Here is a 27392-nt window from a genome sequence, read left to right as displayed (position 1 = left end):
CTCTTTACTATAAAGTCTGCAATATTTCATGAAAAAAATCATTAACTTTTTTATTTCACTGGGACTTTAACTTAACAGGTGTATCAAGATCTTAGGTCTGAATGAGTTTTTCTGTACTTGGTGCCTAGAAACACGCGCGTTAAAAATAACGCTCGCATCGCTGCTCCGATGATGCGTCATCACGATCGCAGCCGCGAGTTTTTGTGGTGAAATCGAGCGTCGTTGTCGCTCGCGCAGCTCCGCACTTCACATGAACGCGCGCGAACGAGCGGAGCTGCGCGGGGTTTATCAGACCCAAAGTCTTGATAATAAACTTCACCAGTGATCGGATTAAACATCAGACGCGATGCAGCAGACGCCTGCGCCGCAGACGCACGCGGACACCGCGGATCCAGCAGGTGCGTTTACAGCTATTACCATGTTACCATACGAAGAGAATTATCAACGTTAATATCAATATTAATTCTTTATTTTAAATCATGTTTTTTATTATGTTATCATGTTTTATTGTGTTAGATAGCTGTATTTATTTAGTTATTATGTCTTAAATCAAAACAAACCAAATGCAGTATTATTAATATTAATTTGAATGCACAATAAAAAACATGATTTTTTTATTTTATCTCAAGCTCTTCGTATATGGTGTACAATTAAATAATGCATAAAATATTGTATAATGAAAGTTTATTGTATCTGAAAGTTTATTCATGTAAATAGGTTGTGGTTTGAACACATAAGAATGAAGTTTTCCCACCCGGTTAATTTATTATTTGTATTAACTATTATGTTTTAAATAAACAACGTGAAAAAATTAATCTAGGATTAACTAAAGTACTAGCGTTTTTTTAACCATAATATAGTGAAAGTTATTAAAATATACTACAGATTATTAATTTACTATACATTAGCTATATTGTAATTATTATAACTTAATACAGTTTACTACGTTTAACCACAGGTGACTATAGTAAATACTATAGTGTACAACACCATATTTATGCAAAATAATCCAAGTTTATTTTCCCTCACGTGAATTATGTGTTATTATTCTTTAGAGATGCTGTACATTAATTCATTCTTTTGAATGTCTTCATACAGCAAAGGAACTTTAAATAAACATTATAGTATTTCCCATCACTTAATGAAAGTGTTTTGAGGGTTGTGTCATTTTTGTCCCGTCGACATCAGTCATGTTTCAGATTGATTTATAATGTGGGACGTCCAGTGTCGATCATTTTTGTTCTTCCCGATTTGACACTTGTGTGTGTGTTTCTTCAGATCAGTATGTAAAGAGACGTCGTACAGCTCTGTGGTGTTCAGTTTCTCTGTTTGGACTCTCTGTTCTGGCTCTTGTGATCGGACTGCTGTCCGCCACTCAGACTGATAATGTGGCCGTGTCTGGATACTATCCGGGCATTATAGTGAGTGACATCCCACTTATACTCCAAAACACGCGTATCACCTTACATGACATCGCAAATTACAGCTTAAAATTGAATCCGTATCTGTTCATTATTAAGTAGAAATGTGAACACGTCACAGATGTTGATATCACACACTTTTTGTCAACAACAGCTGAGTTTTGGAGCGTTTCTGGGTGTCGTCGGTCTGAACCTGGTGGAGAATCGCAGGCCGATGGTGAGTAGTGCTTGAAAATCATTTCTATGGGATATTTTCAGCATCTCTTTACTGGCACATGTCAATAGAGTTATGGCTCATGTATTTCAGTTGCTGCTTATTTTTGTCCTCGTAAAATACATTTCAGATCGTCTTACCCGTGTTTACCTGTCCGTTGTCAGATCGATGGATATGATTGGGCATGTGGTCAGCGATGCCGTATTTGATTGGCTGAGAGCTCAGGTGGAGTCTGGGATGAATTAGATTAGCGTTGATGATTGGAAGATTATTGGGCTGCAGATGGATCGGGCGGTTGTAACGGAAGTGAAGGTTTATTTTAAACGATAGGTCTGAGATTTCATGTTTTTTTCTCCTTTTGAAGTTTAAATGCTCAGATCCAGTTCAGAGATGTTCACCAGTACAAAAAAGTGTACTACTTTTAAACTAAATACAGCATACTGTACTTACAAAATGGTAGAATAAAGGGTGTACTTTATGTACTTCTCTTAAAAAATACTAATGTAAATATACTAGTGTGTAACGTATACACTTATGCTTAAAAGTACACTTTTATAAACCTAAAAGTGCCAGTTTGGTCGCTAGTAGTTGTGAAATAATACACTTAGAAGTATACTAGTACAATTACAACATAATGTATACTTGAACTGTGCTTAAATATAGCTTACTTAATCTGATGAAGTAAACTTATATTTAGTTAGCACATTTTTGATCCGAGAGAAGGCAGAGGGTAGAATTGACATGTTTCCATGGATCATGTATTAATAATGATGTAACTTGATTTAACAGATCACCGTATCATCTGCTATTCCTTTGTTGACTCAAGCAGGGCCCCGTATGAACTTTTCCCCATAGTAGGTCAAAATACACCATATTTTCATCATTATTTCAACAGCCTTGACATTGTTTGTCACATTCTTTATTTTTTATATACTAAAATGCTGCAATCTGTTTGAAACAAAACTTATTTTGCATCCTTGTCATTACGTGTCACATCATCCACATTTTCCACAGAATCATACCCAACAGCTAAATTTATAAATCATTATTGTAAGCATATTTTTCTGTGACTAAAAATATTATCCCCCACATTTTATGGATTTTGACTTTAAATCTATATCTAGTCCGTATAAGTGCAGCTTTATTTTGATGTAGTTTATTTACTTAATATAATTTGAAAAACTTTATGTGTCTAAAAACATGAAGATGCTCATATCAGGTTTATTGATAAGTATCATAACTCATAATCTGTCATTTCCATATATGAAGACTTGAAAGTCCGAGTGAACTTGAAGTTGCGATCATTTTTACTTGTGTATTTTGACACTGAAAATGAAAAAGAATACCGGCAGCAGACTGACAGTGAAGGGGAGGAGTTAACGGAACATTTAAGACGGATCGTCATTACAGGAAGGAAGTGCATTTTCAGATTTTGCTAAAGATTACGAGTGCACACAAATTTTTAAAAGAGAGTGGCCTACGTTGATAAACTATATACAATAAACGCTGCAATATTTCATGAAAAAATAGGCGTTGTAATTATTAATTTCACTGGGACTTTAAAGGTTTATTTCCTTTTATCCGCCTTGTGTTGATTCTGGACTAAGTTCACAGTCTTTACTGTGGCCACACAGAAAGGCGACACCAGTGTTATTCTGGCTGATGGCAGTTTTGGGGCAGTAACCATAACAACGGATCCGTCGAGTCGTCTGCGTGTGATTTAGGGTTCTGTTGTGATGTGTTCTAGGCTCTGATCCCAGTACAGCGTTAAAATTTAATGAACGTGTCCGATGTGTGTATGTGTGTTCTCTCTATACCTGAACCCCTCCTAAACACACAACTTATTTTTCTTGCTTGTTTTTTATTTATATTTATAAATAGGACAGAAGAGAGTGAGTCCTCTCTCGAAATCTGTCCCCTTTTGGACCCCGCGTGATTCTGTTACCAAAAAGAACTCCGAACAGGCACTCTTTTTAGCGCCTGATTGCAGTTCTTACAAAATTACGTTACCATTTTTGTTGTTTGTACTTTGTTAAAATGTTTATTTTGTTTACTAAATGCTTCATATAATCGTACATAATCGAAGGCTATGGGATTTGAAATCAAACAAATCTCGTTCTTACCGTTTTAGTTATTTACCATAATAAAACCACGGTAATCTTAAAATATAAAAAGGTGTTTTTTGTTTGTCAAGCAGATGTTGACCCAAAAATACTGCATAGTATGTTACAGAAGTGCGCCAATTTGTTGGTACCCTTACAGCTCATTGAAGAATGCTTCATTCATCCTGTAGTGATGAAATTATTGGCTTTTGTATCATGAATACTTGCATGCGTTTGGTGTGTCATAGAATAAAGCAAAAAAGCTGTTGAAAGAGATGAATTATTGCTTATTCTACAAAAATATTCTAAAAGGGTCAGGACACATTTGTTGGTACCCTTTAGAAAAGATCATACATCATTTGATTAGCGATACTTCAAACAAATATGTTTCTTTAAGTAGTATCACACATGTATCTAATCTTGTCATCAGTCATTCAGTCTATTTAATCCGGTCATGCTCTTTGGTATCATTGTGTGTGTCACAGTTCTGATAAGAAGAACCCAATTGCAGGCAGACACGGGGATAACCGGGTAAACAGATATTATAACAAAAAAACAAGCAAAACAAAACCCACGAGGGGAAAAGACTAAACTAGACAAAATACTACACAACAAAAACTAAGTCCAAACGGGTCGACACAACATCGAGGACAGGCAAGACACGAATAGACAAGGTAACAAAAACTCACGATACACACAGCAATAAGCAAACAGGGACAAGGCTTGAGACGGCATAAACATGCAATGTACAGACTACAGCATACAAGAATAAACAATGAACCGGCCCAGGACTAGGAAAACACGGGGTTTGTTCCCGTGACAACAGTTGCAAATTTAATTAAGAAGTATAAGGTCCATGGAATTGTAGCCAACGTTCCTGGGCGCGGCCGCAAGAGGAAAATCGACCCCAGATTATACAGAAGGATAGTGTGAATGGAAGACAAAGTACCAAGGATAACTGCCAAAGAGATACAAGCTGAACCCCAAAAAACATAAAAATGCCAGACTGGAATTCGCTAAAATTCATTTTGACATGCCACAATCCTTCTGGGAGAATGTCCTTTGGACAGATGAGTCAAAACTGGAGCTTTTTGGCAAGTCACATCAAGCTTTCGAAAAATCAAGCTTTCAAAGAAGTGAACACCACACCTCCAGTGAAACGTGGCGAAACGTACTACCCAGTGTCAGAAAGCTCTGACTCAGTCGCAGGTCATGGGTCCTCCAACAGGATAATGACCCAAAACACACAGCGAAAATCACCCAAGAATGGAGAAGAACGAAACATTGGACTATCTAGATTGGCCTGGTCTGAATCCTATCGAACATCGAAAATGCTGAAACTTACAGGTGGGGAGAAGACACCCACCAAACCTGAGACTGCTGGATTAGTTTGCTCAGGAAGAGTGGGCCAAACTACCTGTGAACAGCTCCAGAAGTCTCATTGAGAGCTACAGGAAACGTTTGCTTGCAGTGATCGCCTCTAAAGGTTGTGCAACAAAATATTAGGTTAGGGCTCTCATCACTTTTGTCCATGACATTTTCATTTGTTGTATTAATGTATGTTATTACAGAGAATATTGTGCATTCCTTGATTTTTTTGTACCAACAAATTTAAGCACGTCTGTGTGTTTTTCGTAAACTTGTCCGTTTAACAGCCCACTGACTACATAGTCAACTTGTGACACCGTCGTGTCTACACCTGACAAGGTGTAGACACCATGTGGGCAATGGTGCCACAATGGCACCACGCATCCATTGTGGGCAAATTGTAAAATTATGATGGGTTCTAATACGTTCTACTCTCTTTTGTCGTGTCGCATTGCACAGCGTCCGGTGTAGACTCGGTAGTTACGTACATGCACAAGACGCACACAACGGACACACACGGCACTGTAAACCCAATCTCTTTGCTCAGGTGAAGGTATTAATGTGCACCAGCCCGTATCACTGCCGCCTCAGCGAGATCAGATCGCCCAAGACACAGTACAGTGACCTCTGACCCCCTCGCGGATGAGAGGAAGTGAGCAGAACATTGTCGACAGGGAGTTTAGAGGTCAATGAAATGAAACGTGAAGATAGAGATGTTTGAGAAAATATATTACAGTCACCTTCAGACTGAGAGAGAACAAGAGCAGTAACAAACATCACTCATGCCTACGGTGTGTTAACCTGTTCATCAACAATGTGCGCGATCATTGTTTGTGTGATGTCATATTGTGTGTGTGTGTGTTTAATAGCTAATGAAGTCATTGGCTCACGGGTGGAGTTTGGTGAACAGAGAGACGGTGTTCAGTTACTGAACCCTGAGATGGAGGATACACATGCATGTTTAACGTGTCGTGTTGCTTAGAACATCTTGAACGTCTCATAGAGCAAATGAGATTGAATCTGCCGTCATGTGTGTTTGAAAGCTCCTCTTTTATTATTACAATATGTGTATTTTAAATATCGAGGTCTGCAGTGATGATTTTTTGATGTTTTCTGGAAGTTCAGGTGACACTGGTTCCCTCAACAAAAAGGAAATAGGATTTGATTCATAATCTTTTCGGATGATCACAGAAAACCAAGCCTGCATCATAAAGACTCATGGTACCGCAAAGGCACCTAAAGTTAAAGAGTAATAAGTAGATTAATATATAAGTTGAATTTGTGTAAAAGAAAGAGACCACAGACAAATATTTCAATTTTTTATTGGAATATCCATAGCTCTGCAGGTCACATGACGTGATTTTTATTAGGGTTACAAAGAAAAAATCCAGTGAAAATATCATTTTAATAAACTTTGAGTAATTGGAAAGATTTACGTCTAGTGACTGTGATGGAGAGACACGTACGAATATATACACATACAGTGTGCTTATTTGTGTGAATGTGTGCGTTATCAGTCGAGAATGACCTAGTGTGTACACTACAGCGCTTCTTTAACCTTCCTGTGGTCCACAGGAGAATCAATTACCCATAAAGCCTTGTGCCAGCGGGCTCGGCTGTTACAGCTGTACATTTACTTTATTACTGCAGTCGCATACAGACACCGAAGTATCAAGAGAGAGAGAGAGAGACATTGCCAATTATTAAATACTAGAAAGAAAAGTATTATTTATATATTTATGCTGTGAGTTTACAGTATCTGCAGATATTTTGCTGTACATTAAAAACAAGGCAATATTTAATTGTACAGCATTTGAGAATCTCAAGCCCTAACTTCAGCTATACAATATGATATTTCTTGCCTGGTCCTCCAAGCGGCCTTCATTTTCTTTAAATATGACATTCAAGTGAATTATTCAAACAATGTATTTGTTGTTTTCTCTCATAGTTGGTGGCATCAATCATTTTCATCAGTCTTGGCGTCATATCGTCTTTTCTCTGTGCGATCATCGATGGCATCATTGCGGCCGAGTTCATCGTGAGTATCTTGCTAACACATTCAGAAAGAATGTTATTGCTCATATGTTTCTCTTTTTCAGTTAGTAGAATATTACCAGTTTTGCTCATATGTTTGCATAATGTATATAAGAAAAGAGCTGAAAAGAGTACTGACCTGAACAATCTATAACACAATAATAGCTGAATTTACAAAATACAAAACTTTTTCCTTAAAAAAACCCAGAAATCTTCTTGGCAGAAATATACCGTAAAATAATAATTCAAAAATCCTGTAAAATTACTGGATATAAGGATATAAAATCAATTGTGCTCGCCATTTTTCTGTAATTTTACAGTAGATTGACCGTATTTCAAAAATAAATGATCTCTTGTTAGAGAAAAAGAAGGAAAGTTTCAGGCACCTGGGGCACCAAAAATAAACTGTAAAATAACCGTTTTTTATTACATGTTTTTCTTGTGAGTTTGCTGTATTAATTTTACGTTTTTTACCGTATTTCAAAAATGCATTCAATATCTGTAAAAAAAAAATAAATTTGGTAAAATGATTGTAGGTGTATGCCCGATGACTCCTGAGATAGGCACAGGCTCCCCGTGACCCGAGGTAGTTCGGATAAGCGGTAGAAAATGAGAAAATGAAATGGAATGGAATGGATTGTAGGTGTACATTATTATCGTGTCTTTCAGGCAACATGCAAATATTGTACTACATTACTACACAAATCAAATAAAACATATTTAAACAAAACAGGAACAGAACAAAACTTGTTCAAGTTTGCATATATCTGGCTAAAGTATCGTGTATTGAAGTTTCACTTTATTATTTACTAAAATTCAAATTTCATGATAATTCACACATCCACATGTCATACTAGCCGTCCAGTGTTTATTTCTTCTGTCGAATTCAAATGTAGGTGTTTGAGGAAAGCTTTCCAGGGTTCTTATTCTTGGCTTCAAAAGGCTCTACACGACACCAGCTGACGGATAAGGCTGCCATATATTTATGTTTAACAATTATATATTTTTTTAGTTTTCTTGGAAGATGACTAATTTGTAAGCCTCTCAGTTTGTAAAAAGTATACACACGGACGGCTTATATGACATGTGGATGAGTGAAAATGAAATTTTAATTTGACAGTGAATTACTCCTTTAATACTGTCTGGAGAAGGTAACACGATACGTTTAAGAGTCAGATGAATGCAAACTTGTTGAAATTTAAGTTTAATAGGGAACTACTCCTCTAAGAACCATTTTTTTTAAACTTAATCCTTTTTGTAAATTTGATTAAAATTTAGATGTCATGCAAACATCTGCTATCTGAAAGAGCTTATTAAAACAAAACAGACTGCAATTTGCATGATCCTGTTATTAAGTCTTAAATAGCCTAATAACATTTTTCAGAACCACATTTAATTCAGAGGTTTCTCAAAAAATAATAATTCAGGATATAATGAATGAAGGGGAAATGTTGCGTTCCTAAAATCAAATGTCATCATCTCCAGCACACATACACACATACTCATTCTTGTTATTATTTGCTAAATTAATATGATTGGTTAATTACTTTTTAAGAATTTTTAGAGTAGATGACGATAAAGACAAGGTTTCTTGTTCAGAATCAGAGGAGCGTGTGTAAGGACAGTCAGAAGTGAAGTTTAAGGTGAATGACATGATTTACGTGTCCGCTGTGAACGAGGATGACGGCGGTAATGATGATATCTTCTCTTGTGAGACACACGGGACTGCACAGGTTTATCTCACAGAGGATATATGAGTCTGTCACTCTTACATTCAGCTTTTATTGACGGATGATGCATTCAATTTTATGTTTTCACGTTCAGAAAATATTTCATTATTAAATATAAAAATACGAGTTCTGAGACTGGGAGTTTAACAACATTATAAACTCTCATTAAAGGCACGTTGTGCCAGTAAACAGTTATTTCCAGACCACAAATATAAATGAAGAACACAATTGAGATTTTAGACATACCTGAGAGATTTTAAAGGTTTTGGTTTATTAACAGACGCTTAGAATGAGCCGTTGCCGACAACCATCCATTCATGTGATGATAACAATCCAAACAACCTTTTGACGTCTCAGCCGTCCTTGATGAAGGATTAATACGGCAGTGATGTTGTAAATGAAGTTGTAATAATTTTATAAGATTGCTATTTACATTAAAACACACTTATACATCACTTGCAGGGCTTTGGAGGTTTAACTCTTAGTGTTGTGTTGATTATTGCTGTTCAGCATCTTGAAGGCCGGAGCTGAACGTACATCACAATCCTCAGCGATACTGAAATACTGATATTAAAAGTTTACTTTTTTAATCATGTATCAGTAACTCTGTCTGTCTTGTTTATGTTCCAGGACAGGAGACCCCTCATGGAGGGCCGTTGTGAGTTTTTCTCCAGTGTTTCGGGTTATGGATACGAGAACTATTACACAGAGGTGAGTGTCACATTATTTTGGATTGAGGATCATAGGAAGAGTTACCATCGCCAGCTTATTTTCTGTAGTTTTACTCCAATATATATATACACTACTGTGGATGCCACTGTGGATGTTTCTATGGTTCTCTATTTGTAAGTCCTCTTCTTCCATACTTTAAAACTTTCGAAGCCGTTTTTTGAGAGCAAGTTGAATGTCCACCTTCAATGTGTTTTCTTAACTTAATGACAAACTTTGGCTTTATATATCAGTGACAGGAATCTTTTAGATTCGGCCAGGAGGCTCTTTGGGCTCTGATGGTCTCTTTTAGAACTGTTTGCAGACAGAGAAAGGTCACTAGTGTTTGAATGATTGCCGCGGGCTCATGTGTCTGGTTTTAGAGCGCCATCTGCTGGTCAATTATATACATCACATCCAATGGATAAATGATATGATTATAAATTAAAACTAGTGCAAGTTGCTTTCAAAATCAAAAGCTAAATAAAAATATACAGCAATGAATAACTAATTATGTTTTTAATTTATTGTTGTCAAATTTATGTATTGAAATCACTCACTATTTATTTAATACAAATTATTTCTTGTAATATTAAATTAAATTTGACAAATATTTTGAAATCTATCAAAGTTAACTTAATTGGAACTGGGGTTTACAATGTTAACTTTATTGAAAGGGATTTTTTTCCATTTAATATTTTCACTTTTCGACACATATTTTCATATACATTTAAACAAAACGAGCGAATGTGCAGTGCGTTTTAACTCAATTTTAGGCAATCCCACCTAAATGTTTTATACAGATTTGTTGAACTGCAAGTGTGATGCAAGTGCAAGAAGTATTATGTTTTTAAATGACTTCAAATGAAAATTACTCTTTTTTTTTTTTGTTTTTAGGAATAAAGTAATATAAATACAGTTTTTTCTCAGTACTTCATCACACCTAACACTGTTTATAAAATACCAGAATGATATGTGAAATTAATTTGATAATAAAATAGAAATGAAATTGTGTTTAGGAATGATAAATAACAAAGCTATAATTTAAGAGTTAATTTAAAAAAACAAATTTTCAAAGATGTAAAAAATCATATTTTTATTACGTTATCCTATTTCTATTGCTTTATTGTATAAGTTAGCTTTATTTTTTTGTTATTATTAATTAATCAAAACAACCCAACTGTTGTTTAATTGATATTAATTGGAATGCTCAATAAAAAAATGTATCTTATAAATTATTCCCCTCTCTCTCTCTCTCTCTCTCTCTCTCGCTCCAGGTAAACTGTCAGTCGTATGGTAATAATTGTAAACTGAAAGTGAGGAGCAACACCTGTTACTGCTGTGACTTACTTACCTGTGACAGGTGAAGTTATAAGATGATGATCTTTGATTGATGCTTCTTTTGTGACAATGTGTATCACTGTGTTATTTTGTGTGTGTGCTCAGTATCGATTATCAAGTGCACTATTATCAGTTCACGGGTGTGAGGAGCTGCTGGGATGTTGTGTATCTGTACCGGCTGCTGTGGGTTTGTGTTACACTAAACGTTCTAGGTGTGTTTCTGGGCATAATCACCGCAGCCATCCTTGGAGCCTTTAAAGGCCTGGTGAGTGAGCCGCTGAAGATTTCCTCCCAAATGACGCAGTTTAGTCAAGTGAACCGATTGTGTATATCTGTGTCTTCAGAATCCTGCCGCTCACAGTCAAATATCATCCAGTCCTCCTCCAGCCCCTCACATAATGTATAACCCCAACCAACACATGATCGCATACGGCGGCTTCTGCCCCTCTGGACAAACTCTACCGGGATACCCCAGTTACAGTCTGCCCATGCAGGTGAGGGCGTCTTATTAACTTCAAAAATTTAAGTCCGTCTTTCTGTGTGTGTTCGATAGAGTGCAATTTCATTTCGTGCATGAATATATAGCCACAGTAAAAATAAAGAGACCCTTCCAAATGTTTATTAAATCAGCATTTCTAGATAAATTGTGACCACTCCTGTCCAGCGTCTGTCGAATTTCAACTAAATCAATCCTCAGAAGTGACAAAGTCATCCAACAGCGATGTGAAAGACTGAGCATGACAAGACACATGAAAAAAAAGGATAAAAATTTATGTCATTATATAAAAATAGATATATGTGACCCTGGATCACAAAGCTTTCCTGTAGCTCAGTGGTAAGAGCAAGGTTGTGGGTTCGATCCCAGGGGATTGCAAATACCTATGTGTAAATGTATAGGATAAAGCAATGTAAGTCGCTTTGGATAAAGGTGTCTGCCAAATGCATTAATGTAAATGTGAAAATATTTTGTAAATTTCCTTAAATATATTAAACTTTATTTTTGTGAGTGGATGGCCTGTCACAGTGCCCCTGAATAACAACTTCAAAGGCAATTTTCTCAATATTTAGTTTTTTGGCACCCTCAGATTCCTGAGTTTTAATCGATTGAATCTCAGTCAGATATTGTCCTATTCTAACAACTAATACATCAATAGAAATTTATTCAGTATTTTATTTCATCTTAAGTTTTGTCACTGTTTTGTCACTGTTGTACAGTGTTGGGTTTAACTAGTTACTGTAATTTAATTACTTTCCCCTTAAAAAAGTAAAGTAAGGGATTACTCTTTGTTTTTTCTGCAACTTAATAAGTAACTTTGGATGTAATTGAACTAAATACTGGGTGATGTATACAATAGTGGAATTGACATTAAAATTCAAAGTCTAACTTTAAAATGCATGCGTTAATGTATCTTTGTCACATAAATAAAACTTAAGTTAAAAAGAGAACTTTAAGTAGTTGTATATTATCTATTTGAGTTCATTAAGAGTCGTTTCATGTCTATCCTTGATCCTGTCTATCTAATCAACGTTGATATGGTATATAGAAAGTATTTAGTAATTAATTTTTTTTTGAAGAGAGTAACTTGTACAATAATCTAATTATACTATTGAATATGTAATTACTAACTAGTAATTAAATACTTTTCAGAGTAACTTACCCAACACTGCTGTTGTATTGCCTTAAAGTGAATATGAACTTGTTTTGTTTTTGCAGTATTTGAGTTGTGAAGAAATGCAGAGCATCTTTTCTGTTATTTTCACCTGTTTCTCCAGTTTTCATTTTCACAAACAACAAAGCATCTTTTTATCTGAAATTTTGGAGAAATATTGTTATTAGTTAACACAATGAAACAAAAATGATCATTTCACCCAAACACATAGGTGGTAAATCCGGAAAATAATATTAAAATGGTCTTCTAACTTTTTCTGTGGCTTTATTTCACTGTGACTTGTCTTTCTTTCCCTGGATTGCGTTCTCAGCACATGAATAACTATCCAGCGCTGACCCCAGCTCAGCCGAACGCCGACACCCCCACCGCAGACGAGCCTCAAGCTTCCGCCCAGACCGGAAACCCAGCGGTACCATCCCAATCCACATCTCAGGACACCGGCGGCTACATGCTGACTCCAAACGCACCTAGCCTCTACCCGCACTCTTTAGGGCCCTTCGAGAAGCCTCCACCCTACGCCTGTTAAAACCTCTGACTCACCTCTCTGATAATGAACGTTGAGGGTTTGTGACCATGCTGCCGTTTCATTGTGATCGCAGTTATTCTCAAATGATGTTATTTAGTGCTAAACTGTATGTTACTGTTTTGTATGTTAAGTGTTCTGAATTTAGTGTAGAGCAACTGTGAGCTGCAGTTTGTGTGCGTAAAAATCAGCAAAATGGTCTCGACAGTCACATAACTGAAGTTTATGTGGCATTAAAACACAAAGTACATAAACAACATAGATGTTAACTCGTGTGATGACATCACTTCCTGGCTCTGTCTGTTATATTGAATCGTGCAGTCGTGTTGATGTTCTACCTAATCGTGTGTGATGGACTCTCCAGACTTGAGGAAAAACAACATCTGCCTTTATTTGTTTACAATGAGCGTCTCTGTATCTATCGAGAAACTGAGCACAAACGAATGAAATACAAAACGTTTCAGTGTACATTGATTAAAAACACAAACTCAAAACAAACAAGAGACGTAAGAACAAACTAAAATACTTAAAAAAAAGGATATCGCTATGATTTTGAGCACCTACATCGAGGCCTGTCTGAAGGCCGTCGGACATTAAGGTTGTTGGATGTTTACAGTCACATATTTACACGTACAGTATATTACAGCGATCGCAATCTCAGTAGCTCGTGTTGTGTCTAACGTAAGCGGTCTCTACGTGTCCGTGAATAATAATACATAATCTATGGAGTTACAGTGTGTCTACATGGCGTGATGTGTGCGTGTGCTTTAGGTCTAGGAGGCGTTGAAGGGAAATTGCTTTGTAAGGCCTTAATGGAGAGGATTACTGGACCCGGATGAAACATCCCTGGTTTAGAAGCACTCTTGAATGGGATGTAGGGGTGGCCGGCAGTGGGTTCCAGCTGTTATTGCTGAGTGGTCACTAGGGGGCAGGAGTGAGACCGAATGTCGTTGTGTTTGTGTTGAGCGTCGTCCACGTCCAGCAGGCGACCGTTAACTCGCACATCCATACAGCCCGTATAGAAGGCCGAGATGGGTGTGGACACCAGAGAAACATCTGCAGATGAAAAAAAGGTTAAGCGTGCGTGTCTGTTTTTACCAGAGTAAATGTTGAGGATTAAATCTCGCCTGGAATTCCTCCGATAAACGTGCTGTATGAGAACAGGTCGATCGCTTCGAGATTCTCCACCAACTCCATACGTCCGGGTCGGTCGTCCACCTCCAGTACGGAGCTGTTTCCCGTCACAGTGACATTCAGTGTGTGAGTCTCAGAGTCACAGAGATCGACTGCGGCGCTGGCCACGATGACATCACCAAACGCCACCAGGACGTGCTGCAATATCAACATGATTAATGATCTAGTGTGTCATTTTTTGCAGGATCTATTGACAGAATTGCAACATAATATACACAACTGTGTGTTCAGAGGTGTATAAAGTCCTGACACGATGAAGCGTGACCTCAGAATGAGCTGTTTCTAAGTATGTATTTATCCCCTTACATGGAATTTACCAACTGCTATACAAAGTGGGCTTTGTAAATACATGATCTCTTTCGGCAAAGAAGCACAAAGGTAATGTAATCTTAGTTTCATGTCAGCCGCCGTAGTGCTTCGAAGGGGTGGAGTGAGCCGTTGTTGCAATCTCATACACTAGACCTTTAACTTAGGAAACAACTTTACACTGTTTAAACACATTGAATTGAACACACACCTCTTTCCACTCGAGTGTTGCTGGATGATAGTCAGAGAGCGAGATGGAGAACGGGACTCTGTCCTGGTGGACCAGTGCAAACAGGACGCCCATACTGGAGGCGGGACGCAGGGTCAGCTGGATCCTGAGGGTCTGATTGTCTCCTGCAGGAAATGTATCATCATGTGTGAATACTTCATCATTAAAATCATCCATTACACGCAGACACACACACACAGACACAAAACGAACACAAAGACACGCACACAGACACACACACACTTAGTCAGACACACTCACCGTGGCTGTGATTGAAGAAGGCAAACCCGTGGCCGGGGTAGAAGGCGCTGTGGTCCTCTATGGCGTAGCACTGCATGCGCTCGTTGTTGTGGATAGTTTCCTGAATGGATGTGTCTTCACCTGTTAACCAGCGCCAGTCCTTCATACACGCGTCTAACCGAGGATTCACCTGCACACACACACACACTTTAGCACCCACTCAGATCACATCATAATCACCCGCTTTACTCTTTCCATGTCAAAATCACGAGTCAGATGTTATTAGCTCATCGTCGGTATACAAAAGACATCTAAAAGACTCAGATTTAAGCACGTTTCTCACCTTGCTGACAAGCCCCTCCTCTTTGAAAGGAACTCCGCCCACTGTCAGGTTGAGCTCATGCATGCCTTTATTCATCGTGAATAGATCGCCGGTGACTGCGATCTTCATCACCGCCTCCCTGTCGATCTTTATTACGAGACTCCGCCCCTGCTCCTCCACTGAGATCTTTTAAATATGATGTCATTTAAATTAATCAGACATGATTTAACGCACTTTCTTATTCGATGATCGTGTTAAACATGTTTTTCATTCTGAATCAAAACTTTCATTTGACCTCTGACCTTGTGCCACTGACCATCGTTGACCGCCGGTCCGCTGCTGGTCACCCGACTCGCTGCTCCGTATTTCAGCTGCAGCTCCAGTTTCCCACGATGCATCACCAAAACAATCCAAGAGCTGCTTAAGTGACCGCCGGCGAAGAAGACCACGCCCTCCGGGTCATAGGTCCTGAGGTCAAACTCTGCGGTGAAGCTGCAGGAAACAGGAAGTTGCAATCTAGTCATTTTACCCATGATGAAACACTAAGATATTGTGACAGCCCCACACGCGTGGCTCATATAAAATTAACAAGTAATATAACGCAGCGTTTCTCACCCGGTGTGAACCCGGCGACGGAAGCGCAGCCTGACGACGGGAATCCCGCTGAACATGCGACCCAGATACAGCGAGCGTGAGTTTCTCCTCATGTCCAGAGGCAGTCGATCCTCAATGCCCTTAACACACAACATTACTAGTCAGATAAAAACAAACTACCCGGACAAACTGCTGGCCATGAAAACTCTTACAGGCAACTATTATTTTCTAATGCCTAAAATCACCCCCAAAACAAATCCGATCATACAGGTTGACACTCTCTTCAGTGGAACAAAAAAGAAAGTATTTTGAGAAATGTCTCTGTCTTCTACAATATCTGATTTTGTGTTCTGCAGATGAAGGAGTCATACAGGTCTGGAATGACATGAAGATGAATAAACAAGGCAAGTATTTGTATTTTTGCGTGTACTATCCCTTTAAGATTCAAATCTAGAAAAAGCACGGCATACAATGAATGTGTTTTATGAGTCTGTGATGTAAAGGAGAGTTTTACCTCGCAGCTCAACATATCCTGCGCGAGTCTCTTGCCTTGCCGCCCATCACAGTAACAACGGAAACTTCCAGGCGTGTTCACACACTCCTCCTCACACACACGCGATTCACACTCGTCCACATCTTAAAAAAAATAAACGCAGAAGAGAGAATTCTGGACTTTATCCCTTCATACAAACAGACGTGTGTGTTTGCTCATGACTTCCATCAGGACGAAAGAGTATCTGAGTGAAGAGTAACGTTGTTTTAAGAAACAGTTACTCATGAAGTTCGGTGGGTTTGTTCAGACAGAATCAGTGCACACGACTGCTCTTATGCAAGCTACACGCTTTTTCCCCGAACACTTCAGACGGTGGACGAATGTTTCCAAATACCATGTGGAGACACCAGAATTACCACATACTGAAGGACACTTAAACTGAGAACTGTACTAAGACTGTACTAATTTTGCTTTTCCACTGCATGGTACCGTGACCTCTTAGGTTTAGTACGACTCGGCACGGTACAGCTCACTTCACTTTGGCTCAGTTTGCTTTCCCACCGCAGTTTAGTATCGCTTCAAAGTGGGTGGGATTGCTCTTTTGTGGACTGTTACCTCTTTCCCCCCCATCGACGAGTTATCTCGTCATTTTAGATCAGCATTTCCCTGCCAAAGACAAGTTATTATGTGTTTGTATCTGTGTATCTGTGTTTGTACTGCTTTGGAGAAAGTATAGAATCTCTGAACCTTGAACTAGGGATGCACCGATATGTACATTTTGGCCGATAACCGATCGTTCTGTAACATTGGTAGCCGATAACCGATAATTGGTCGATATACAGTATCTAAATATTAATATAAAATTCCCTGAATTGAAACAAAAGGCAAAAAGTGGACAACTGCTTTTATTTGAAAACATTCAGCGCAGAAAACAAGGTAACCATCAGTTCTCTTGTTTCCCAAGATAATCATGTACCAAGCCTACTTTACACTACTTAGCGATTCTTTAACTTTCAAACTTTTCTGGTATATTTAAGAACTTATAGATGTTCTTCCTGAAAATGTTCTCAATAGCCACATGTCTAACATGTCTCAAGACGGAAAGCATTCATACAGCATTCTGATTCAAACAATATGCTTTGTTCCTATAATTTACAGATTCATAAATACTGTATCTTTTTTATAATACCAGTATGTAAGTAATCATGACAGAAAGACAGTACTGTACTGTATTTTAAATGCGTGCAGCGTGCATATGAATTAGTTTAACCAGAGGAAATGATTTAAGATTTAATTGCTTTAATATATCGGCATACATTATATTATCGGCCGATACCAATATGGCCGATCATTGACCGTGCATATAAGAAGGCTCAACTTGGGTTCTGAGATCAGTTTAATACCTCTCGTGACTGTAGAACAACTGTGATCTCCTCACAGACTTTCTGTGTGAACTCACCCATACAGCTCTTGGTGAGGTTTTCATAGACGTATCCTTCCTCACACAAGCATTCGAAGCTTCCGACAAGGTTCCGACAGTTTGCTGTTCCGCAAATGCCAGGAGTTTCATCACACTCGTCCACGTCTGTGGAAAAAGATGACACACTCAGAAAGCTCTGAACAACGTTTTGGAACATCACTGATGCTAAAATTGAACATTCTGGAGGAAACTGCTTGTATATCAAGTCCGACGTACAGACAAAACAAACAATTATTAGCAGTTGCACGATTCACCATGAGCGGGTTGAAAATCGATTACTATATGTGATGATTCAAGTTGGTCGTGAGACGATATAAAAAGTGCAGTACATGTTTTGAACAGCAGGGGCCGCTGTTTTTCTGCGAACTTGGTAAACTTGAACATGCTGATATCTTAGAAAAGTAAATGTTAGGAAAAGCATAAGTGTTAGTTTGTTTATATTAAAGAGACTTTTGTAGTATTAAACATTTATTTTATCTGATTTGGATTTTGTTTTAAAACTGCAATAAAGTTTTGTTATTTGACATAAACTATATTTTATCTACTTTAAACTATACAAGTCGCAAGACATGCCCACATCACATCAGCAAGTGTCTGAAAAACTCCTGCAAAAGTCGCCACAGACTCTTGTCAATTACATCTCATTCTTGCATTATGCAATAAACTGTGCAAACGTATTTACTGTAACGTCTCGCTCAAGTCGTCTGGAAAACATATTCGGTCGGTCCCATCATGAGTAGAAATTGAGTTTATAAGAGAATTAAGCACAGTCAGACACTCTTTTGACACCACTGAGGCTTATAAGTGATGCATTAAGACAACATGAGCAGTGATGTTTGAGAAAAGAGCAGATGAAGAAGGTTTCTCTTAATTCCAGTGTCTAGACGATCCAGGACACGATCCAAGCGTCTCACGGACTCCCCTGCTCCTTACTGCTTGCGTTTCTCTGCAGATCCTTTCATCGTAAAGCGTGTTTTTGCAAATCAGCTGGCAGTGTATCTGGTTGCCACGACGACACATTCACAAGCTCCTTATGATGAAAAAGTGCAGCTTGAGAAATGCTAAAGCAATTGTGGAAATTATAATTGTGTTATTTGTCTGTGAATCGACACATTAAGCGCTTTGGAATACTCAATTCTGATTGGTCAGTGGTGACACTGAAATGTTTAATCCCATCAGACAAAAAAAAAATCACAGATCTCTTTTACTTCTCAATGAGATTAAAAGCAGAGCACATGAACACTTTCCTGAAGTCTCCTGAAAAAAAAACACACCCAGAAATCTCAGTTTCATTCTCTCTTACAGCCCTAAAGCACTTACCCACACACACGTGGCGACCCGAGAGCCTGTAACCATGACGACACCAGCAGTGATAACTTCCCTTGGTGTTGATGCACTCGTGCTCACATCCTCCGCTAGTTCTGTTGCACTCGTTCACATCTGCCAATCAAAAACACACACTGTTAACCAATCCCAAAACTTCAATGACTGCTTTCTGATTGGACTGTGCTGTGTTTGTGGGCGGGGCCGTGCAGTAACACAGAAGCTCAGTGTTGAAATGATATTATTAATGACTCATCTGAGCTCTGCCGCTCTTCAAAGCCTCTTCAGTCTGTGTTTGCTCGGTCGTTTTTGGACTCCGAGCTGCTACAGTGACTCACAGTTCATAAAACTTCATTTTTACATTCAAATGTCTGTAGCAGAAACAGTGACTGATGTTTTCGCTGCTCAGGTTTAAGGTTTGCTTCAATCAATATGTAGAGTGATCCTACCAATATGAAAGAAAGATTGCTGATCTTTTTAGTATCTCAATTATTTCTCTTAACCTCACATGGACACATTACATGGAGAGCAAATGTGAGCTTAAGACTCATATATTACGCAGATATTTCTCCTGAAAAAAAAACAAATGTCAACATATGAAGAGGTGTAAACAATGTGTCAAACTGAGCTCAGATTTGTCAAGTCTGCAAAAGGCAATATCATTGTAGTTCTCAGTATGAACTCAAACATTTCTCCTAAAATTTACCCACAATACAAGTCTGTTTCTGTTTTTATTTGTCCCAGGCAGTTTTAGGAGAAACATTTGAGTTGCATGAGCTTTCCCTATCCGATCTCTTTTTTTTCCCTTTTTAAGTCATCATCTCAAGAAATATCTGCGTACACATGTATCCCCATTAAACCAACTGAAAACGATGTAGTATACATGCTAAATCAGTATGTGGCGCTGTAATTCTGCCACAGAGATACACTAACAACGGAGAAGAAGATTTGGAGCATGCGCATAAATGTTACGCGCTAGGGTGATGACATCATCATTTCAAGCTGTACACATGAAAACACAAGGGTGCCGTTTTTAGAAGTATCCACTCTGGGGCCCGGTTTTCAAAAAACATCGGTTTCAGGCTCCCAAAACAATGGATCCTTGTGGAAGAAATGCAGATACAATACAAAAACTTTACGTATAAAGCTAAACGTGTCTCTGTGTGTATGGCACCTAAAGGGGTAAGTATAGTCCGCCCGTCCGCATGACGTATTTTCGTCATCGGGGGGGTCCGCAGTCATCCGCACACCTGCATGCAGCCCAATTTTTGAGACTGGCATGGATGAAGTGCGTACAACAGCGCTTGCGTGAAAAAAAATGTTGAATCGGACGAGTCCACTCGGTGACATCCTGCGTATGTGTTGAACTCGTCTATCCGCGCTAATCACCGACTGACTGCACACTTTCTGTGTGTGTATGGACCCCTAGTGGACTAGTGCAAGTTTTCTCATGCAAGCACTGTTGTACGCTTCACAGCCGGGTATACTTGACTTTGACATGATGTAATTTTCGTGATCAAGAGGGTCCGGAGGGACCATACTTGCAGCTCCAAGATGCTGTGCGGACACGTTTGTGCCTGAGACAGACGCGGAAAGTCGAGTATACCTGGCCCTTAAATTGACAAATGAAACACAACTGAGAACTCAATCAATGAAGAAAAAACCTCCAAGGCAGGCTCAACAACATCAGCAAATATTAAATTGTGTTTCTTTCTCTGTCCGTGTGATAAACTCATCTTGCTGCAGAATTTGCTGATTCAGCCCCTCCATTGTTGCATGGGCGTATCTGCAGAGTTTCACCACAGTTAAAACTCTAAGATCTATAAGAACAACCTGTGCTGAGCTCAATCCCAGAATGCATCATCAACAGTAACACAAGCCAAATAGTGGGTCACACAGCGGACAGAAAACTATGGATCACTGCAGCTTTCTTTGCATCCTCCAGTCTGATCATGACAATCGGAGACACTCTCTGTTCCAACCACAAGAACATCACGTATCTGAATATGCTTTTTGTTCACAGCGGGTTACTGACCGTGTCAATAAATCAATGATGACAAGCAGAATTTGTTGCTAGAAGAGGACACGTGTGCCAATATTCTTAAAGATATTATCATGTTTTTTAACAATTAGTAAAAAATAACATTGTTTTTTATCATTCTGATACACTAAACATCATAAACCATGTTATGCAAATCAAATTAAGTTATATTATGTGACACATTCAGGAAGAGTCCGGTTGCTTTTGTCATTGACCTGACCGTGTGAATGTCTGGCTGTACCTTCATCACACCTGACACCGTCCCATCCTGTGAAACAATGACAGTGAAATTCTCCTTTCTTATCCTCGCATCGCACCGTGCCGTAAGAATTACAAGGGTTGGACGAGCACTGATCCGGGATGTCTGAAAAACAAAACATGAAGCCTATTGTACCTGTAACGTGACAACGTGGCAAAGTAAAATAAGCTGTTCAATAAATAAAATGGAAGGCCTTATCCGTGAGATGTGATTGGAAAGTGGGATGATGTGTTAAATCTGCTTGTGCACCAGTGACAGCATTTTATCTAATAATTGTACGATTCACATTGTAATTCATACAAATTAGCCACCTTGCAAAATCGTTAAAAATCTCACACGATCAGGCTGAATGTCTAATATTAGTAAACGGTCTAGTATAAAAATGTCTGGTGGATCTGAGCGATCGACAGTCACTGTGGCTGGTGGTATAAGAGGTTTATTCTCAGAGTCTGTTCTCACAGCTTCTTTTCTAAATGTTTAAAGCTCTTCAGACTCTTTCTCATCTGTAGTTTGGCGACGATCGGCCTATGGTACGTTTGCTGATGGTGCACGTCCGGCCTAAAAGGAGAGAGACACACAGCTTCGCTCTAACTGACTCAGGGATTCTGGCTGGACACAAACCGACCAATCACAGCGCAGCACTAGGAGCTGGCACGAGCCTACCTTCTGATTCAGCAAAAGAGTGCGGCAGAGGACGAGCCTCCGGCAGACGTCAGCACAACGTCACACACCAGAGGGGCTTCATTCATACAGAGGGTCTTTCACACACACACACACACACACACACACGCACACATAAATATATCTCATTACCTTAAAGCTGCTGAGTGAATGGAAGATACAGAATGAATCAAGATGTTAAGATTCTTGTTCCATGTGAGCTTTATGAAGTTATTGTGTCAGATACACTGCAGTACTCACAGGCAGACAGACATAAGCAGATTAATACAGACAGATGCAGGCACGCAGACAGGCAAAGACAGTCAGACAGACTGGTGGAAACAGACAGACCGAAACACGACTAGGCTTAGACAGACAGGCACAAACAGACACATACAGATGCAGACAGACAGAAAGGAATAGACAGACAGGTGCAGATAGACAGGTGTAGATATACAGATACAGACATGTGCAGATAGACAAGGCCAGACAGAAATGTGCAGATAGACAGATGGAGATAGACAGGCACAGACAGACAGATGTAGATAGACAGGAGCAGATAGACAGATACAGACATGTGCAGATAGACAAGGCCAGACAGAAATGTGCAGATAGACAGATGGAGATAGACAGGCACAGACAGACAGATGTAGATAGACAGGAGCAGATAGACAGATACAGACATGTGCAGATAGAAAGATGGAGATGAACAAGCGCAGATAGACATGTGCAGATAGACAAATGGAGATAGACAGGCACAGACAGACAGGCGCAGATAGACAGATGTAGATAGACAGATGCAGATAGATAGGCACGTATTGACAGATTAAGATAGATGTGAGCAGATAGAGATATATGGATAGACAGGCGCAGACAGACATGTGCAGACAGACAGGCGCAGACAGACAGGCGCAGACAGATATGTGCAGATAGACAGATGCAGATAGACAGGCGCAGATAGACAGGCGAAGATAGACAGGTGAAGACAGACAGATGCAGATAGACAGATGCAGTTAGACAGGCGCAGATAGACAGGCAAAAAAAAGCAGGTGCAGACAGACAGGCGCAGACAGACATGCAGATAGACAGGCGAAGACAGATGGATAGAGACAGACATGCAGATACAGACAGACATGTGCAGATAGACAGGCACAGACAGACAGACAGTCAGGTGTAAATAGAGAGGCATAGACACACACAGACAGGTCCTGACAGACAGGAAGATAGAAAGAGAAAGATGTAGATAAACAGATACAGACAGGTCCAGACAGACAGGCGAAGAGTGACAGATGAAGACAGACAGGCCCAGTGAGACAGACAGATAGTCACTTACTGTGGACACAAGTAATCAGATCTTGCTTCTTCTTGTCTGAGTCTCCAAAGTTCTCTAAACAAACTGAAGGAAAAGGAATTTGATGGAACTGATATGTAGAACATGACCGCACCTCTTATTACAACCTTTTATATAAAACCGCAAGAGAAACTAGAAGCTTAAAAAAACTCACCCACATACTTCGGGTAGAAAAAATCCTGCAAAATATAAAAGATAGATTTAAATCAACCGTTGTCAATCAATCCGATTCAAATGTTGAATTAAAGCAGATAGTAAAACAAACACAACACATTTGAACTGCCGTGACCAGAACGGAGAATGTTTTGCACGCAGCGTGTCTGTAATGTGTCATGTCCCAGCATGCTCAGCTCATAGTTGTGCGTCTCACGCTGGGGTGGATAATATTGCTTCAGATTCTTTGATAACTTTCCCTCTAAGCAGTCTAAAGAATGTGCTAATAAAACTCCACAGTTGACTCTCAACATTCCCCATGAGTAGCCCTGCAGTATATTAAGAAACAGGATTCATAAAACTAAATGATGAGTTTTTCATCCCAGTAACCTCTCATGCCCTCAGTGTTCTGCTGTCCGTCACAAATGGATCAATGTCAAACTCATCTACCTCTTTGGATAAAAATGTACCTGGCCACTATTACATTAAGGACACCACAGAACCTGATTCCTATTACATACTCCCAGACGGACGGGCCGCATTCATTCTTCCCGCATGCAGAGTCTGCAGGTAACCCGGTAACTGGCGTGCTGACTCACTCACACACTGCAGTCAGAAAAGTGCACAGTCAGAGATGCGGTTCGCACACGCTCCAAGTGAATAATGTATGCCAGACTGGAAACCCAATGTTACTGTCACTCTGGGGAGGAGGCGGCGGCACGCAAACGTCACGGGCGGCACGTAAACCTCACGGGCGGCACGCAAACCTCACGGGCGGCACGCAAACCTCACGGGCGGCACGCAAACCTCAGGGGCGGCACGCAAACCTCACGGGCGGCACGCAAACCTCACGGGCTGCACACAGTCACATGTTGATAAACTTCATGAACATGAGACTTTCAACATCACCTTGACTCGCCTTCACTCTCATCTCATGCATTTCAACTCGACCAAAAGCAAGGCCATGTGCTCGTGTACGCATCTCGAGTTCGTGCTAATAATAGTACGTATTACAGCGCTGATGTCATAACCTTTCTTCGTAGTGAACACACACAGAGAGCTGTATTAAAAACACGCCCAATCGTTACGGCTTACATCTAATCTGCACATTCATGAGGTTTTAAGATCATGCACATTTCCGCGTTACCGTTTCACACGAAACCAGTAAACAAAACATCAGACATGTGCCATCAGGCGAACATTGTTATTCTGTTCCAGTGCCGGGCTGTCAGTCAAGGTGACACAGTCCCACAGGGGCCAATCAGAAACGCCACATACAGGTTCATTTGCATAGCAGCCTGGCATGTCTATGAGGGCATACACAAAATACACAAAAATACACATATACAAATTTGACGGTAGGTTGATCCATAACAAATGTTAAGTTGTACATTTTCATTACAACTCATTTGCATTTTTAACTATACAGGTGTACATGTACTCCACTAATGCGACCACTAATGTGACACAATTTAACACACTAAAAGGCAGATTTATCTACAAAATACAGCATTTGTATTTACGATTGTAAAACTCCTAGATACTGTAGTGATGTCGAATTTTGACATAGCAAATATTAATCTTCTACACATTACTTACTATTGATAGTTAATAGTGTAATATAGTATAGTATATGTTAAGGTGTAGACGTTACTTAAATATACTACTTTATACAACACAAATCACTGAAGTATACAACAGAATTACTTTCTGTGAGTTCACACTAATTCTGGTGTATTAATGGCATATATTAAATATATATACTAAGCATATTTGTCACACATAGGCCTTATTATATTTATATTAACACATTATTGGTTACAATATTGGCGTGTTGATAAATCCACGCACATTCTGGACTAAATGCATAAAAGTATAACTAAACCTGCCTATTTGTGAGTACTTTGATGTAAATAGGCAATGACCTCTAAAGACAGAAACTAAACCATATGGATTATTTTTGCTATAGATTTGTTTTCATATCTTTTATAGTTGTAAATGACTAAATTAGAAGCGGGTTTCAAAAACCTGAGGAAAGCTGTCACGATTGCCGGAAATAATCGACTAAATTTACCTCAGATACTCGATGAGTACTGTCGCGTGCACACTATCAAGTGGATGACACCACGATTACTATCGGTAATCGATTATAAGTGTCAGTTAAAATGCAGTACGGACACTTTTAAGCAGATATAACGTTAAATGCATCACTGACAAGGGTCTGCTCACCGTCTCCGGGTCGTTCTCAAACACCTCCCTCGCCTCCTCTTTGGAGCATCTCTCCTCCACACACTCCCGCTCCAGATGACCCTTTTTGGTCTCCTCAAACAGCTGGTAAGCTCTGCGGTGTCTGCGGAGAAAGTCGTTCGCCTCCTCCGGCGACAGAGACACTGCAAACAAGCGGAGAGGGGGCGTGAGACGAACTCCGCGTGCGAACTTCTGCGTGCGCGAGACACTGCGGTTCCACCGACCTGAATCGGTGTCGTTCCGTGACTTTGTAGTGCACTGCGCGGGTGTTTACTCGCGTACTTACACTGTGAGGAGCCGCAGACGAGCAGCAGGATCCAGCAGCAGCTCCGCGCGAACTCTCTCATGTTCAATTCTGCGTCAAACCAGAGCTTTCCGGACCGGAACCTTACACATTCAAAGCCGAACCCGAACTCCGTCGTTTCTGCAGCGGACTCGACCTTTCTCTCTCTAGCTCGCTCACTCGCTCAGCGCGAGCGGCAGATGCGACGCTTTCATTGGAGGAAAGTTGCAGCACGCTCGCGCAGGGAGGTGCGGGTTCAGATCGGACTCGGATTCTCACTGCGGTACGAGTTAAAACCCACTGCGTTACTCAGACACACGCCCTTAAAATTCGTTTGACATAATAACCCACTTTAATTTTTTTATATTTAAATACTTATTAAAGCAAATTAAATATTTACCATTTCTAACACTACATGATACATTAAGACTAGTATAAACTAACAGTATCAAATATAGAGTAGTGTACTATAGTTTACCACAGTGCGCACTGCTGTAAAATACCTGTGTTTTTAACCGAACTATCGTAAATATTAACATATAGGCTACTAGACAGTCAATACTATACACTACTATATAGTATGCATTGGCAAAGTGTAGTAGTGACTGTAACATACTCTAGTATACTACAAATTACAATAAAATTACTGAAGTAAAATGGCTTGATACTGTAGTGTAAGAACGCTAAAGTATAATGAAATAATATTAAAATAATAGTCAAGTAATTATTATAATTGTTACTACGGAATATGAATTAACATACATACTTAAGCCTTACTACTGTATAGTAAATATCGAAGCATACTAAACTATTTGCTAACTTCACTAAATGATATAGTTAATACTACATGATACTCTTGTATACAGTACATTTACAATGTGTATAAAAGTATACTGCAGTATACACTAGGTTATCAATTTGCTATAAGTAATACTACAGAATACATTAACCATGTGTAGTAATAACTATAATATGCTATAGGGTTTACTGTAGTAAATACAATAGTTTTGTCAGCTTGGAATTTGGATAACACATGTGATTGACTTATTTTCTATATAATGAAAGTAAATGAGGGAAAGATAAGTATGTAAAGAGTAAGACTATAT

The 27392-nt window shown here is 39.3% G+C and overlaps 2 protein-coding genes across 2 annotated transcripts; one reads left to right on the top strand and one right to left on the bottom strand.

Annotated features, from left to right (window-relative positions):
* The first annotated feature begins 5 nt into the window (after positions 1-5).
* Positions 6-13344, top strand: LOC130413749 (transmembrane protein 255B). The gene is made up of 9 exons (XM_056739164.1): positions 6-398; positions 1279-1421; positions 1576-1638; positions 7054-7143; positions 9500-9580; positions 10855-10940; positions 11024-11183; positions 11263-11412; positions 12899-13344. Exons 1-9 carry the CDS (start codon positions 347-349, stop codon positions 13112-13114), a joined length of 1041 nt encoding a protein of 346 aa, XP_056595142.1. The 5' UTR covers positions 6-346; the 3' UTR covers positions 13115-13344.
* A 133-nt stretch (positions 13345-13477) lies between these two features.
* On the bottom strand, positions 13478-26545 carry gas6 (growth arrest-specific 6). The gene is made up of 15 exons (XM_056739106.1): positions 26290-26545; positions 25986-26146; positions 23758-23782; positions 23586-23648; positions 21575-21697; positions 19290-19409; positions 17949-18074; positions 16511-16632; positions 16018-16136; positions 15705-15894; positions 15424-15588; positions 15102-15270; positions 14823-14965; positions 14239-14443; positions 13478-14167 (listed from the first exon to the last, which is right to left on the bottom strand). The coding sequence occupies exons 1-15, from the start codon at positions 26348-26350 to the stop codon at positions 14016-14018; spliced, it is 1944 nt and encodes a 647-aa protein (XP_056595084.1). The 5' UTR covers positions 26351-26545; the 3' UTR covers positions 13478-14015.
* Between the last annotated feature and the right edge of the window lie 847 nt (positions 26546-27392).

The sequence above is a fragment of the Triplophysa dalaica genome, chromosome 2 (assembly GCF_015846415.1).
Source record: "Triplophysa dalaica isolate WHDGS20190420 chromosome 2, ASM1584641v1, whole genome shotgun sequence".
In the NCBI taxonomy this organism is placed as follows: Eukaryota; Metazoa; Chordata; class Actinopteri; order Cypriniformes; family Nemacheilidae; genus Triplophysa; species Triplophysa dalaica.
Note: the sequence above shows the minus strand (reverse complement) of the source record. Positions and strands in the feature narration are given on the sequence as shown.